Source organism: Capricornis sumatraensis, chromosome 1 (genome assembly GCF_032405125.1).
Source record: "Capricornis sumatraensis isolate serow.1 chromosome 1, serow.2, whole genome shotgun sequence".
In the NCBI taxonomy this organism is placed as follows: Eukaryota; Metazoa; Chordata; class Mammalia; order Artiodactyla; family Bovidae; genus Capricornis; species Capricornis sumatraensis.
Genome location: NC_091069.1, coordinates 257495628 through 257510243, shown reverse-complemented (window position 1 = coordinate 257510243; position 14616 = coordinate 257495628). Strand labels below are relative to the sequence as shown.

The 14616-nt window shown below is 42.2% G+C and overlaps 1 protein-coding gene across 1 annotated transcript in view; it reads right to left on the bottom strand.

Annotated features, from left to right (window-relative positions):
* Positions 1–14616, bottom strand: part of LOC138093134 (phosphoinositide 3-kinase regulatory subunit 4) — a 76242-nt gene that overhangs the window by 40053 nt on the left and 21573 nt on the right. Inside the window, exons 6-8 of the mRNA XM_068989251.1 lie at positions 10414–10587; positions 7510–7655; positions 5085–5288 (exon numbers count right to left, since the gene is read on the bottom strand). Of these exons, the coding sequence (XP_068845352.1) occupies positions 5085–5288; positions 7510–7655; positions 10414–10587 (524 nt within the window). The remainder of the gene's footprint in view (positions 1–5084; positions 5289–7509; positions 7656–10413; positions 10588–14616) is intronic.

Below are 14616 nucleotides of genomic sequence, written 5' to 3'. Positions count from 1 at the left end.
AGTCCCTGGTGGCTCAGATGGTAAAGTGTCAGCCTGCAATGCGGGAGACCTGTGTTCGATCCCTGGGTCAGGAAGACTCCCTGGAGAAGGGAATGGCTACCCACTCCAGTATTCTTGCCTGGAGATTCCCAGGGATGGGGGAAATTGGCAGGCTACATAGTGTCCGTGTGGTCCCAAAGAGTCAGACACAACTAAGCAATTTCACATATTATAGAAAATGTTATAGAATTAGACAGTGGTGATGATTTCACAACTTTGTGAATACACTAAAAACCACTGATGTGTACGCTTTTAAACACTAAATGTCTCTGAACTGTATCTCAATCAAAAAAATGTTAGGAATGCAGTATCAAAAAACAGAGAAAAAACCCTGACAAGGACAGTCAGCTCAGTTCAGTTGCTCAGTCATGTCCGACTCTTTGCAAACCCATGAATATCAGGCTTCCCTGTCCATCACCAACTCCCGAAGCCTACTCAAACTCATGTCCATCGCATCGGTGATGCCATCCAACCTTCTCATCCTCTGTCATCCCCGTCTCTCGTCTTCCATCTTTCCCAGCATCGGGGTCTTTTCCAATGAGTCAGTTCTTCACATCAGGTGGCCGAAGTATTGGAGTTTCAGCCTCAGCATCAGTCCTTCCAATGAATATTCAGTACTGATTTCCTTTAAGATGGACTGGTTGGATCTCCTTGCAGTCCAAGGGACTCTCAAGAGTCTTCTCCAACACCACAGTTCAAAAGCATCAATTCTTCAGCACTCAGCTTTCCTTATAGTCCCAACTCTCACATCAATACATAACTACTAGAAAAACCATAGCTTTGACAAGACAGACTTTTGTTGGCCAAGTAATGTCTCTGCTTTTTAACAGGCTGTCTAAGTTGGGCATAGCTTTTCTTCCAAGGAGCAAGCGTCCTTTAATTTCATGGCTGCAGTCACCATCTGCAGTGATTCTGGAGCCCAAGAAAATAAAGTCTCTCACTGTTTCCATTGCTTCCCCTTCTATTTGCCATGAAGTGATGGGACTGGATGCCATGATCTTAGTTTTCTGAATGTTAAGCTTTAAGCCAGCTTTTTCACTCACCTCTTTCACTTTCATCAAGAGGCTCTTTAGTTCTTCTTCACTTTCTGCCATAAGGGTGGTCTCATCTGCATATCTGAGGTTATTGATATTTCTCCTGGCAATCTTGATTCTAGCTTGTGCTTCATCCAGCCTAGCATTTCTCATGATGTACTCTGCATAGAAGTTAAATAAGCAGGATGACAATACACAGCCTTGACATACTTCTTTGCCCATTTGGAACCAGTCTGTTGTTCCATGTCCAGTTCTAACTGTTGCTTCCTGACCTGAATACAGATTTCTCAGGAGGCATGGAAGGTGGTCTGCTATTCCCATCTCTTTCAGAATTTTCCACAGTTTATTCTGATCCACACAGTCAAAGCCTTTGGCATAATCAATGAAGCAGAAGTAGATGTTTTTCTGGGATTCTCTTGCTTTTTTGATGACCCATCAGAGGTTGGTAATTTGATCCCTGGTTCTTCTGCTTTTTCTAAATCCAACTTGAACATCTGTAAATTCACAGTTCATGTACTAGTGAAGCCTGACTTGGATAATTTTGAGCATTCCTTTGGTAGTGTGTGAGCTGAGTGCAATTGTGCAGTAATTTGAGCATTCTTTGGCAATGCCTTTCTTTGGGACTGGAATGAAAACAGACCCTTTTCAGTCCTGAGGCCCCTGCTCAGTTTTCCAAATCTGCTGGCATACTGAGTGCATTTGTTCGTAGTGATGCATCCTAAGGCCCACTTAACACTGCACTCCAGGACGTATGGCTGCAGGTTAGTGATCTCACCATCGTGACTATCTGGGTCTGAAGATCTTTTTTGTATTATTCTTCTGTATATTCTTACCACCTCTTCTTAATATCATCTGCTTCTGTTAGATCCACACTGTTTCTGTCCTTTATTGAGCCCATCTTTGCATGAACGGTTCCCTTGGTATCTCTAATTTTCTTGAAGAGATCTCGTCTTTCACATTCTATCGTTTATAGCAAAAGTGTAGTCCCTTAATATCCGTCAGACTTCTGCTTCCAGCCATGATGTATAACAGGAACAAGATTTACCCTCCCACTTAAAACAACTCTGAAACCAGACAAAAAGTATGAGATGACACTTTTCAGACACTGGAAAACAGGAAGCACAGGGCTCTCATTCCCCCAGATAAAGGTGAGTCCGATGACTGTCCCAGCTTACTCTCTGGAGAGTTTCCAGACCATGTCATGAAGGGGGCGATGGTGGAGGGAACTCAGAGTTCATCAGAGCCATGTTCAAGAGACAAATCAGAGTTCTAGGAAGCCAAATGGCCAAGCGTGGGACAGAGCCCTGAAGAAGAGAGACCCCTGCCAAGCCAGAGCTGTGGTCAGGGTGCCGCCAGTCTCCCACCGAGCGCTGAGCTACATGCGTATGAACACCAACACCTGGGACCAGGAAAAGGCAACAGAAAGCAGCAAGCCAAACAACCCCAGAGCTGACAAGCCTGGGGATCACTCACTCTGCTCCTACCAGCCGAAGTGAGAGACCTCTTACCACACACAGCATCACGTCCTCACGAGTCCCTAGGAATTGAGCTAAGCTGGCCACTGACCAAAGGCTGATCTGGATCTCTCCTAACAAAGCTCAAAACCAAGGCTTAACATCATCAAACCAACTCCAAATAACTCTCACTGTAGAACAAATCCAACACTATACAGTCATCCTCAGGACCCCCAATGAAATCCAGATGCTTGACCCCCTAAATAAAATGGCAGCACAGTATTTGCAAGGAACCTACAAACGCCTTCCTATATACTTTAAATTACCTCTAGATTACTTATCATATCTAAAACAATGTCAATATTATTTTTAAAAAGTTGTAAATACAATGTAAATAATATGTAAATAGTTACCTGTATGAGGCAAATCAAGTTTTGCTCTTTGGAACTTTCTGGAATTTTTTTTTTAAATATTTTTGACCCACGGTGGTTGAATTCATGGATGTGGAATGTGTGGATACAGAGGGCCAATTGTGTAATGTAAAGGGATTCAGCACCCAACAGTATAAAACTCACAATCAAGAGAGAAAGAAAAATGGATGGCCAGGAGTCAGAGATTAGACGAAAACTTACATTTTATTGTCTATCTTCTTATATAGCTTTTCAATTTTACACCATGCATCGATACTAGCAAGTCAAAATGTTTTTAGTTAAAAATATGTAAAGGTTTAAAATGTTAATTAAAGTATCTGTTCTAGCATCTGATTAAATGAATATTAAAAAAACAGGGAGCTCTTATAGATGAGATCAATCTAAATAATCCTGACATGTGTTACCTCCAGATGGGAAATCCTATTGTAAATCTGGAGTACAGGCAGACTTCAACTCCCACAGAGGTAACGTTCCAGAAGTGTTCAGTTTAGTTCAGTCGCTCAGTCGTGTCCGACTTTTTGCAACCCCATGAATCACAGCACATCAGGCCTCCCTGTCCATCACCAACTTGCGGAGTTCACTCAGACTCACATCATTTGAGTCCGTGATGCCATCCAGCCATCTCATCCTCTCTCGTCCCCTTCTCCTCCTGCTCCCAATCCCTCCCAGCATCAGAGTCTCTTCCAATGAGTCAACTCTTCGCATGAGGTGGCCAAAGTACTGGAGCTTCGGCTTCAGCATCATTCCTTCCAAAGAAATCCCAGGGCTGATCTCCTTCAGAATGGACTGGTTGGATCTCCTTGCAGTCCAAGGGAGTCTCAAGAGTCTTCTCCAACACCACAGTTCAAAAGCATCAATTCTTCGGTGCTCAGCCTTCTTCACAGTCCAACTCTTACTTTAAGTCTATTATCTGGTACTCCGAATATATCAGGGAAGCAATGCTAGGCTGCTCTGGAGAGGCCTCTGTTAGTCACACCATATCTCAAGTGTCCCCATGTGGTCCTACAGAAGAGCACTGAAGAACCCCAAGGAAAAAAAAAAAAGAATTCTGCAGGAGGGTAAATTCCACAGAGGCTAATTTCTCCCCTCTGTATTCCTGACATTAGGACAAGGACTCAGTTCCCACCTCCAAAGCCTCCTCTGGCTCCAGGCCTCTTCCAGGAATCCCAACAAACTCAGAAGCACAGGGACCAAAAAGACAGACTCGCAAAGGGCTGGAAGAGATGAGCTGCCCAGGGGCCTCTTCCTAAGTCCACATAAAACCCCAGCAAGCCTCTCAGCTCTAGTTCCTTATCCTCTGGGCACTCTGACAGGCAAGATGGCACTTTGCGGGGGTGGGGCGGGGGTTGGGGGAGGCACGTAGAGTGAAGACAGGTTTAGGTTCCGACATTAGCTTTGAAACGTAATTCACTAACTCTGCACGCATAGGAGCTTAACTACCCTCACTGAGCCTCAGTTTCCTTATCTAACAAAATGATGCCAATATCTACTCATCAAACCTATTTCAAGGACAGGCACACAACACAGAAAATAGACTCACTGTGTGTTCTCAAGCCGGGGAAGCCGGTGCTGTGCTGTGCAGCTGAGGGCCTCAGAGACTCTAGCCTTCTGTCCCTTCCGGCAGCAGCACCTAGCCCTTGAAGCAGAGCATCCCTGCCCCTGCGGGTTTATTCAATCTAAGGCAGATGATAAGTCCCAGCATTTTAGCTGCTTGCGTGCAGTGAAGACTCTAAATTTGAGCTGAATTAAACCGAGAGTTTTCTTTACTGCATTTGTGTTCTGTAATTTTTTTTCTAACTGAATTTCTTTATATTTTTGACGAAATATGAAATACAATCAAGAATATACTTAAATCTAAGGTTGTATCTACGTTTTCCCTCATTTACATAGCCAGTAACCACAAGCACACTTACTAGGTCTCCCATGATTCCTTATTTAACTCAACCCAGTGCCTTATCATCATCACAGTGTGCCTTAGATCCCAAAGCAAATGCCTATCTACCAGATTTATTGACTCATTTGCTATGCTACAACTTAATCAAAAATATTCTTACACACTAGATGTATGCCTCCATGTTTTTATAACATCTGCATTTAAATGTAAGATTCCGGAAAAGTGATACTACCTGTGAGAGCAACTTCTTCAGCAGCTGTGCTATGGCAGGATCCTCAGGTGGAGGGCAGTCAGGAAGAGACCCGTTTCGCTTCTTCTGACGCATGTGAAGATGTCTGAACAAGCTAGTGATATCTTTTGACCTCAAAGCATAATCAAATATAGAACGACTTACTGGCTCCTTTAAAACACTGAGTAGAACAAGTTTTCTTTCAATCTATATTAGAAAAATAAAAAGAATTAGCCAAAGATATAACATACAGTACAGCTGTTTTCAAATTCAATAAATATAACCTGTGTAAAGTTAACACAGGCATTCATTGTCTAAGAAAACAGGAGATATCAACATCTGCAACTTTTGCTTAGAAGAAAAAAGAACACCAGTGACCTTTAGAGACTGAAGGTACTTCTTCATTCATTGTTAGCCCCTGAGTACACATTTGTGTCTATCATACTTGAATACTACCAATGTCCAGACTAGAAAAGTTTAGACCCCAGGTATTATAGATCTCAAAATGTCAGATGACTTTCCAGATCTACGAAGTATCTGAAGTTTGCTCTAACAGCCAAAAGGTACTAATCCAGAGAAGATGACCAACAGCCACAAGGCCACCCTCAGTCAGCAGGTTTTCCCAATAGCTTCAACCACTTCTAACAAAACATTACTCTCTCCATAGAGTTCTTAAAATATCTTCTTTTTTCATCCCCAAGAATATTCTCCTTGTCAATGCGTTTATAATAAAAGGTGTTAAACAGTAACCAAGAGGACTTTTATAGATAGATTTAACTACCTGGTGAGTTGGCTGATAGAAACCAGCCTACAAAGGTTATCTTTTGTCTAATCCAAACTGCAGAAAAGTAAGAACTGTGAAGCATACAGATAAGCAGTTTCTCAACTCCTAAACCTGGCCTTTCAAAATATACAACAATGATAAAAGCAAAGAGTAACACTAATAACAATTTCTGAGAAACAAGGAGAATGGTGCAGATTTCTAACAAACCACGTAAATATCAGGTTTATTTCAGTGAAACACAACTAAAAGTTATTACAAATGAATGCAATTTTTCAATCCCAGAAACACTCCTTTCTCTCATTAATAGTTTAAGAGCCAAACTTGCTTGCTTGTTCAGTCCCTTCAGTCGCGTCTGACTCTCTGCGACCCCATGGACCACGGCCTGCCAGGCTCCCCTGTCCATGGGATTCTCCAGGCAAGCATACTGCAGTGAATGGCCATTTCCTTCTCCAGTGATAAAGTATGAAGTGAGTGAAGTGAAGTCGCTCAGTCGTGTCCGACTCTTTGTGACCCCATGGACTGTGGCTTACCAGGCTCCTCTGTCCATGGGATTTTCCAGGCAAGAGTACTGGAGTGGGCTGCCACTGCCTTCTCCAAAGAGCCAAACTTCTATGGCTCAAAAGAGAATTAGCAGTCAAAGCAGTAGCAATCTCTAGACCTGGCTTCTAAGAAAGCCTTAACAATCTTCAAAACAGGAGATCGTATTTTTAGCAATATTATCCATCTTTCACAGATAGATAAATTGTTCTCAGGATGAAAATTTTACTTTACAAACTCTAGGAAAGAAAGAATGATGATTCTCCACACTGGATTAATCTATTATGAAAAGGAAAGACTGAAGGGAGTCACAGCCACTTATTTGCAAAGGATATCCAAGGTCATTTTCCCAACCACAGGGAAAGCACACTGGGCTTATAAAAGTAGGAGAAAGCTAGGGAGGAATACAAACTTGCAAAAGCAAAATGAGTATTTTAGGATGCTTTAGCAACTAGAATCACCTCTCAAAAGTCCATTCAATTTAAATATCTATCAATATTTTGATAGCTGGCTGTCAAGCAACATGAAGGGTATATACATTGACAAGCTGGATGAATAACTGCCTTGTACAAACCAAAGACCCAAAGTTTATCAACAGGTGCTACACTGCTTGGGAAGGGGTGGGGGAGGGGCGGGGAGCAAGAGAGGTCAGTTGTCTTGAGATTAAAAAGAGAGAAAAACCAAAGAAACCAGAACCAGTGAGTGCTCTAAAAACCAATTTTGGAAAAAGCCTGATTCCAATTTATTACCAATGTGGACTTGGGCTGAAATCAGCTATACCCTTACAACAAAAGCAGGTCCATCAATATATATTCCTGCTACACTTCCCTTAACAGAAGATGCTTCAGACACTGCACGAAAGGAGAAAGGGTGAGCCACTGAGCGCTGCGTTACACTCAACATGCTGGACAGCATAGCGGCTCCCTGGACTCCTCTCACCTTCCAGAGCGTTTGTTCATTAACATTAACTACCTTGAAAGAAATGGGAGAAGTCTGTAGTCCAATTTAAATCTTGCAAAGTTTAAATAAAAACAGGACTCTCCAAACCTCTTTCTTAAAGGGGCACAGTTGGAAGGGAGGATTGATTCCAAGCTGGAACATGCATACCTGTATTATTGGTTGAGTAATATATGGATCAAGGTAAGGCATCAGTTTGCAGTAGACATCAGCTGTGCTTATTTGGTGAGCTACCACGGTGATAAATCCCACAGCACCATAGCGTATCCATAGGTTGGGATGACACAGAAAGGGGGCTAAGAGGGGAAAAAAAAGGCATGGATTCAACCACCTTCATAAAGAGTTCCACACTATCAAGATACCATGTTCATAAAGAGTTTCCCACTATTAACATCAACAAATTATACCAAATGTTACTATCAGGTTGCCTCTGACTGTCCTGGGACATAAACTGAGCCAGGCGAACATTCTGACGTCATACTATTCCCGCCCATAACTATGAACAATACCATAAGGGGGCCAAAACAGGTCCCTCTTTCCTTGGGATTCAAACTCTTATGTTTTCAGTCAGGGCTGATGATGGGGGACACATCCTCACTCACGAGACTGACTTAAAAACCACAGGACAGAGACTCGAGTCCCAGCAGCACATGGCAGACCGTGACCCCATGTCATCCACCTGACGGAGGTCCAGGGACGCACAGCCACCACACAGGGCAAGAACGGCGAGGTGTTTCTCCTCCAAGTCGCGGCTTGGATGAAGGGAATGATCTCACCTGAATGACACTCATTTACATGCAAAGATCTGATCGTATCAAATACGAATACTCATGAATTCATTCACAAGGCAATATGAATTGAGACTGAAAGGCAGAAAACATATGCTGCCCACTGTTAAAGAGTTAAGATGGAAGATTAAACCACAAAATTAAGTGAATATCTTTTCAGATCTTTTAACTATTTTCTGTACGACACTTAACATCAATGATTTCAACTAATTGAAGATTTAGGATAAAATTCAAACAGCTAAACTAACTGGATTTAGAATAAAATTCAAACTTCTAAAAGCAAAACAACAACAAAAAGCAAAAACCTATTAGTCTGAGCATATGAAGACGTCATCATTTAAAAAACACTGATGTCATAGGAGATTCAGGCTAACAGGGAACTAAGACTTCTGCCACCACAGTGCCGATCCTACGGTGGAGTGAGACGCTCCCTTTGTCTTTCCCCTTTACAATCAGCACAACACCAAAAACTCAACAAAGGTGCCTCTGCCCAACACAACTAGGTGCAGAATTCCACTTACCTAGACGCCTAGAGGTGGGGGGACCGGAGTATACAGGGAAGGTGGGCCCAGGGAATACACAGTGGAGACTGCAGTCTGCCCTCCGCCCACGGCAGCTGAGCCGCGGCCCCAGAGGCTCTGGCCTCCCCTGCAGCAGCACCGACAGCCTCCAGTGACCGGGCGGCAGCGGCAGTGGGCCAGGACCCCGTCGCCCCAGTCACAGAGGCACCCACAAATCCAGCCCCCACACCTCCCGCCACCACAGCAAAGCCCTCACACCTTGCAACACGAGGCCCGACAGAGGCGGGCCCACGCCCCCAGCTCTTGTCCACCCTCCCCTCGTCCTGTGAGAGCAGTGCCAGGGGCTCAGGAGACCCTGCACGTGACCAAGGGCCCACTACCCTGGTGCCCAGGCAACGATGCTACCAACAGCGGCAGCGCAAGGCACACCACCACCAGCAGCTCGCGGAGCGGCCGTGAGGGTACAGGGAGACAGTCCTAACCCAGGCAGCAGAGGGTGGGCGCCTCAGGCTCCTCAACACAACCAGAGGCAACACGCACAAATGAACTTTAAATGTTAGGCTACAGTGCCACCTAACGGACAACAGAGAAAGACTACTAACTTCCAGCCTGCTGAACCAGAATCAAGAAGCCTTCACTATTTCCAAGGTACAAGAAGAGAAACACCCTCATCAAGCACCTTGAAGAATAGCAGGAAGATTGTGCCACAAAAAGGAAAGGAAAATTCTCCAGAAACTAAAGCCACTGAGTACAGGGATCTGACAGAGAAATCCAGATAGCTGTCATGAGGACACTCAAAGAGCCACAGGAAAACTCAGAGGCAGTCCAGTGAGCTCAGGAATGAAATTAATGAACAGAAGGGACACTTAACTAAAGAGACTAACATGCAAAAAGGAAAGCTTGCGCTCATGACTCTGTCAGCGAGCAAGGACGCTTCTGAGAAAGCAGAATGGCACCAGCACCCGAGAAGGACCACCCTCTTCAGTGACCATCCCACCCAAAGGGTCAGAAGGCAGCTTCTGAGGTCTTCCGGAGCCCCACGTGGGGCTCAGCTCTTGTGACTGCAAGAAGCCCGCCGAGGTGGACGAGGTGCGGGCAGGCTTCCCCGCAGGAAAACATAGGTTAACTATTATAAAAGTCAAGGAATTAATCCTTTCATTGGTTAATAAAATTACTAACAGTAGTAATGGCAATACTACAAGTGTTTAACCAGTGATCCGTTTAATGACAGAAGTCATAGACAGTCTCTCACATACAGTCTCTAATAATCAAGTGTCCAAAAACATAAGCTCACTCTTCAGAGCAGTTAAAGACTTTACCTACACTGTCTTAAAAAAAAAAAACTCTCCATCTTTCAAGGATCACCAAGACTTAACTACAGATTAAAACAAAGATGTACTTCCCAGCCTGGGCTGGAGAACCAATGCTTCTGTGAGTGGCCTGCATGTCACTCACAAACAACACGCATGCCAGCATAAGCATGCATGAGGGTGTGCACGCTTGTGCACACACACACAAAAGAGACGAAAGAGCTGAAAATCCGACTCTAGATGGTCTAGAAATTTCACAATGCTATCAATCAGTTGCAGTCATTCCCTTTCCCAGGGGATCTTCCCAACCCAGTGATGGGACTCAGGCCTCCTGCACTGCAGGCAGACTCTTTACCATGTGAGCCCCCAGGGAAGCCCATGTTTCTCTTACCACTCCCAGGTTTCCCATCCTAATTTTAAGAAGCAAAAACTTACCAATATCACTGGCAAACTCGTAGACATGGGGTTTTTGCAGCAGCCCTAATTGACACATACAGGTAAGGGCGTTAAGAGCTTTCACAATAACAAATTCCTCAGCATCACTAAGACCTTGTTGCAGCAGGGGTTTGAGAATTGAGGAGCTCTGCCAGCCAACATAGGCAGCGACACCTGAAAAAGAGAAGCAACCATGATTTTTTTAATACCTGAAAGTACAAATGTCAGCAGTCAAAGTGTTAGTTGCTCAGTCGTGTCCTCAACTCTTTGTGACCCCATGGACTGTAGCCTGTCATGCTCCTCTATCCATGGAATTCTCCAGGCAAGAATACTGGAGTGGGTTACCATTCCCTTCTCCAGGGGATCTTCCCGACCAGGGATCCAACCTGGGTCTCCTGCACTGCAGGCAGATTCTTTACCACTGAGCCACCAGGGAATAAAACGAATCAAAAGCCAAATATATTAAGCAATGACCCATGGAGAGACACTGCATTTCCTACTCAGCACGATAAATAAAAAAGACACCAATGCCCATCATCAAGAATTCTGTGACACCAAGGGGAAAAAGATCCTGTAAGCTTACAGAAGGGAAAACACAGATCCCCTAAAAAGGAAGTAGAATCAGACGGGCATCTGATGATCATCTCAGCACCCATGCAGGCCAGAACACGACAGGGCAAGATCCTCGAGATTATGGAAGGAACTGCAAACCCAGACTCTCCATACAATGAGGATACAAAAGTGAGTCACCGTGAGACATGCAAGAACTACATGTGATTACCTCCCATGCAAACATTCTAAGAGAGTTTCTTGAGGATGTTTGCCAACAAAATGAGGAAAATGTAGAAACACAAAATGGTAAATATAAAGCAAGAATTCAAGGGGGGGAAAGGATAAAACCTAGTAGACCTAGAAATCAATCAGCCCAAATTAAAACTAGAAGTCAATCAACTTCAAAAATGTTATTAAGAAGAAAAATGGAAGAGATTACAAACAATAGGTAAAACTAGTAAGAAAGAAGCTAGATATTATAGACAGAATGAAGGAGGTATATTTTCTCTCTAAAAGGAAAACAAAAAACTCAAACTTCAGGATGAAAAAAAAAACTGTTCAAGAAAGTCAGTGTGTAAAAATGAAATAAATTACAATGTACTATGTATTTAATTGTTTGCAGAGGATAGAAAAAAGAATCCATTGACCTTGACGCTTCAGACGTTCTCATCAAGTGATAACAGTCATGGCATCAGAACTGTAGTGAAGCAATTATAAGTACAGCCCACTACTTGGTGCTAAAGTCAATAAAATTGACACACTCACGTTAATTATTTTGAATTTTCAGAATTAGTCTATACAAGCAGAAGAGACTTCATTATGATTACAGAACAGAATTTAAAGATTATCAACCATAAAAATGCAATTGTTAGTTGAATTATCAACCAATAGAAGAAGCAGAAAGAAAAAGATAAAAAAGGAATGAAGGAAGTGAAGGAGGAAGGAGGAAAACACAAAATTCTTTGCAGTCCACATCAGAAGGTGAATTAAGAAACAAGTGAATTACTTAAAAGTTACAAAAACAACAATGTAAAAACAACCACTGCAAACACAGTGATCAACACCTCAAAACAGGGAGGACAAGGGGGATCAGATTAGGATATGAGTGAGGTAACTCTTCATCTGGCGCAGGAAAAAGTCAAGAGATAAAGTATAAAACTGATACTCCTAGAAAGAACTATGTGAAAATACTATATAAGATAGCAACAGTCTCCTGAAGATATCAAACCAAAACCACACACCAGAGTGCGTGCCTCTGCAGAGCGCCACTACTGCCTTTCATACATCACTTCCTATAGTTTAAGTAATTTGCAAAAGCATATTTCCCTTATAATTGAGAAAGAATTTTAGAATTTTTTTTTGTAGTAAAAGAAAAAACACTAAAGTTCCAGTGAATTCTATTTAGAAACTTTACAAAATAAAATGTGTAACAAACTAATATAGCTCAAAATATTTTGGAAAAGACTGACATTCGGGGAGCTTATTCTACCAGATCCTAACGTTGCTTATAAATATATAATAATTAAAATATAACTATAAAGAGTATAATATTGAGTGGAGAAGTGAAAACAAAAATCAGTGGAATAGGATACCTAGAAAAGGGAGCCTAAAAGATATATGCATGCAACAGACGATAATAGAAGCTTCACAAATAAATGGAAAATAAATGAAATGTTGAGTAAGTGGTGTTGGGAAAACTGGTTACATTCCTGAGAAAAATTTAGATTTCACCTCACACCACAGCCCCAAATAAAGATTAATTAAGCAGTTCATGCTGTGCTGTGCTTAGTCACTCAGTCGTATCCGACTCTCTGCAACCCCTTGACTGCAGCCCACCAGGCTCCTCTGTCCATGGGATTCTCCACGTAAGAATACTAGAGTGGGTCGCCATGCCCTCCTCCAGGGGATCTTCCCAACCCAGAGATCGAATCCAGGCCTCCTGCACTGCAGGCCGGATTCTTACCTCTATGTAAAAAAACTAAAGCTTTAATACAAAAAAAACGACATGCACCCAATGTATAATTAACCTAATTCTGAAATGGAAAAAGATTTAAGTGCAAAAGTAAAAGAAAAAAATTCAAGAAGGAAAAGATCAAGTAAGTTGACAAGACTAAAATTCTTTTAAACAACATAAAAAATAATAGTCAAGTTACTTGAGAAAAGGTTATTTGCCATATAAGTGATAAAATGTTGTTTTTAATGTAGATATAAAAGGCTCAAAAGATTATCAGAAAAGCATACCACCATCATAAAATGAGGGCCAAAATAATAAATTAAAAATTCATAGTAAGAAATATGAACGAGTAATCAAAATGAGAAATTTTTTTCACCTTCAATGATAAGCAAATAAATATACATCAAAACAAGTCATCACTTTAAGCTACCAACAAAGACTGACTGAATCAGCCTACTCCACACTGGAAGGCTGTGCAGTACTACTCAACAATGCCCAACAGCGTAGACAGTGATACTCTCTCTCTGAAAAGCTTACAAAATGTGTCAAGTTCTAAAACTATACTCATATTATTTAACTCAGTAATTAAAATTTCTGCCTCCTAACCTGGGAAAGTAATCAGAAGAAAATATTCATGTAAATGGTTAGATGTATAATTGAAGGCAGGAGGAGAAGGGGACGACAGAGGATGAGATGGTTGGATGACGTCACCGACTCAACGGACACGAGTTTGAGCGAACTCCGGGATTTGGTGATGGACAGGGAAGCCTGGCGTGCTGCCATCCATGGGGTTGCAAAGAGTCGGACAAGACTGAGCAACTAAACTGAACAGATGGGTATAATATATGTTGACCAAAGTAAAAACAATCTAAATATTCAAAAGAACAGTTCATTACATTTTGGTAAAACTATAATAAAATATTTCTACTTATTATGGTTTTAAAGAATTTTTAATAACATGAGAAACTGTTCAGAATACACACATTACTAGATAAAGGTTTAAAAAACAAGACTGAGAAGTAATATAATACATTCAGAGCACTTAGGTGCTAGGCATTATTACGTATGTTAATTCATTGTATCTTTGAAACAACTACTGGGTTAGTGAATAAAAGTATCCTCATTTTACAGACAAGGAAACAGAGGCACACAGAAGATTAGCTGATTTCCCCAGAACCACAATCAGCAGGTGACAAAGCCAGAGCTTGAACCTAGCAATCTGGTGTCCAAAGTGGCTGCTCTTAAACACTTGATGCAAGTGTTCAAGAGCAACCGAATCAAAGCAAGATCCTTCTATGACCCACCTCCTAGAGTAATGGAAACAAAAACAAACACAAACATGCGGGACTTAAATAAACTTAAAAGCTTTTGCACAGCAAAGGAAGCTATAAGCAAGGTGAAAAAGACAATGCTCAGAATGGGAGAAAATAACAGCAAATGAAACAACTGACAAAGGATTAACTTCCAAAACATATAAGGAGCTCATACAAGTCAATACCAGAAAAATAAACAACCCAATCAAAAAGTGGGAAAAGATCTAAACAGACAGTTCTGCAAAGAAGCCATACAGATGGCCAGCAATCACACGAGCAGACTATCACCCCTGGAGGCTCAGACGGTGAGGAGTCTGTCTACAAGGCGGGAGACCCACGTTTGATCCCTGGACTGGAAAATCCCCTGGAGGAGGGACTGGCAAC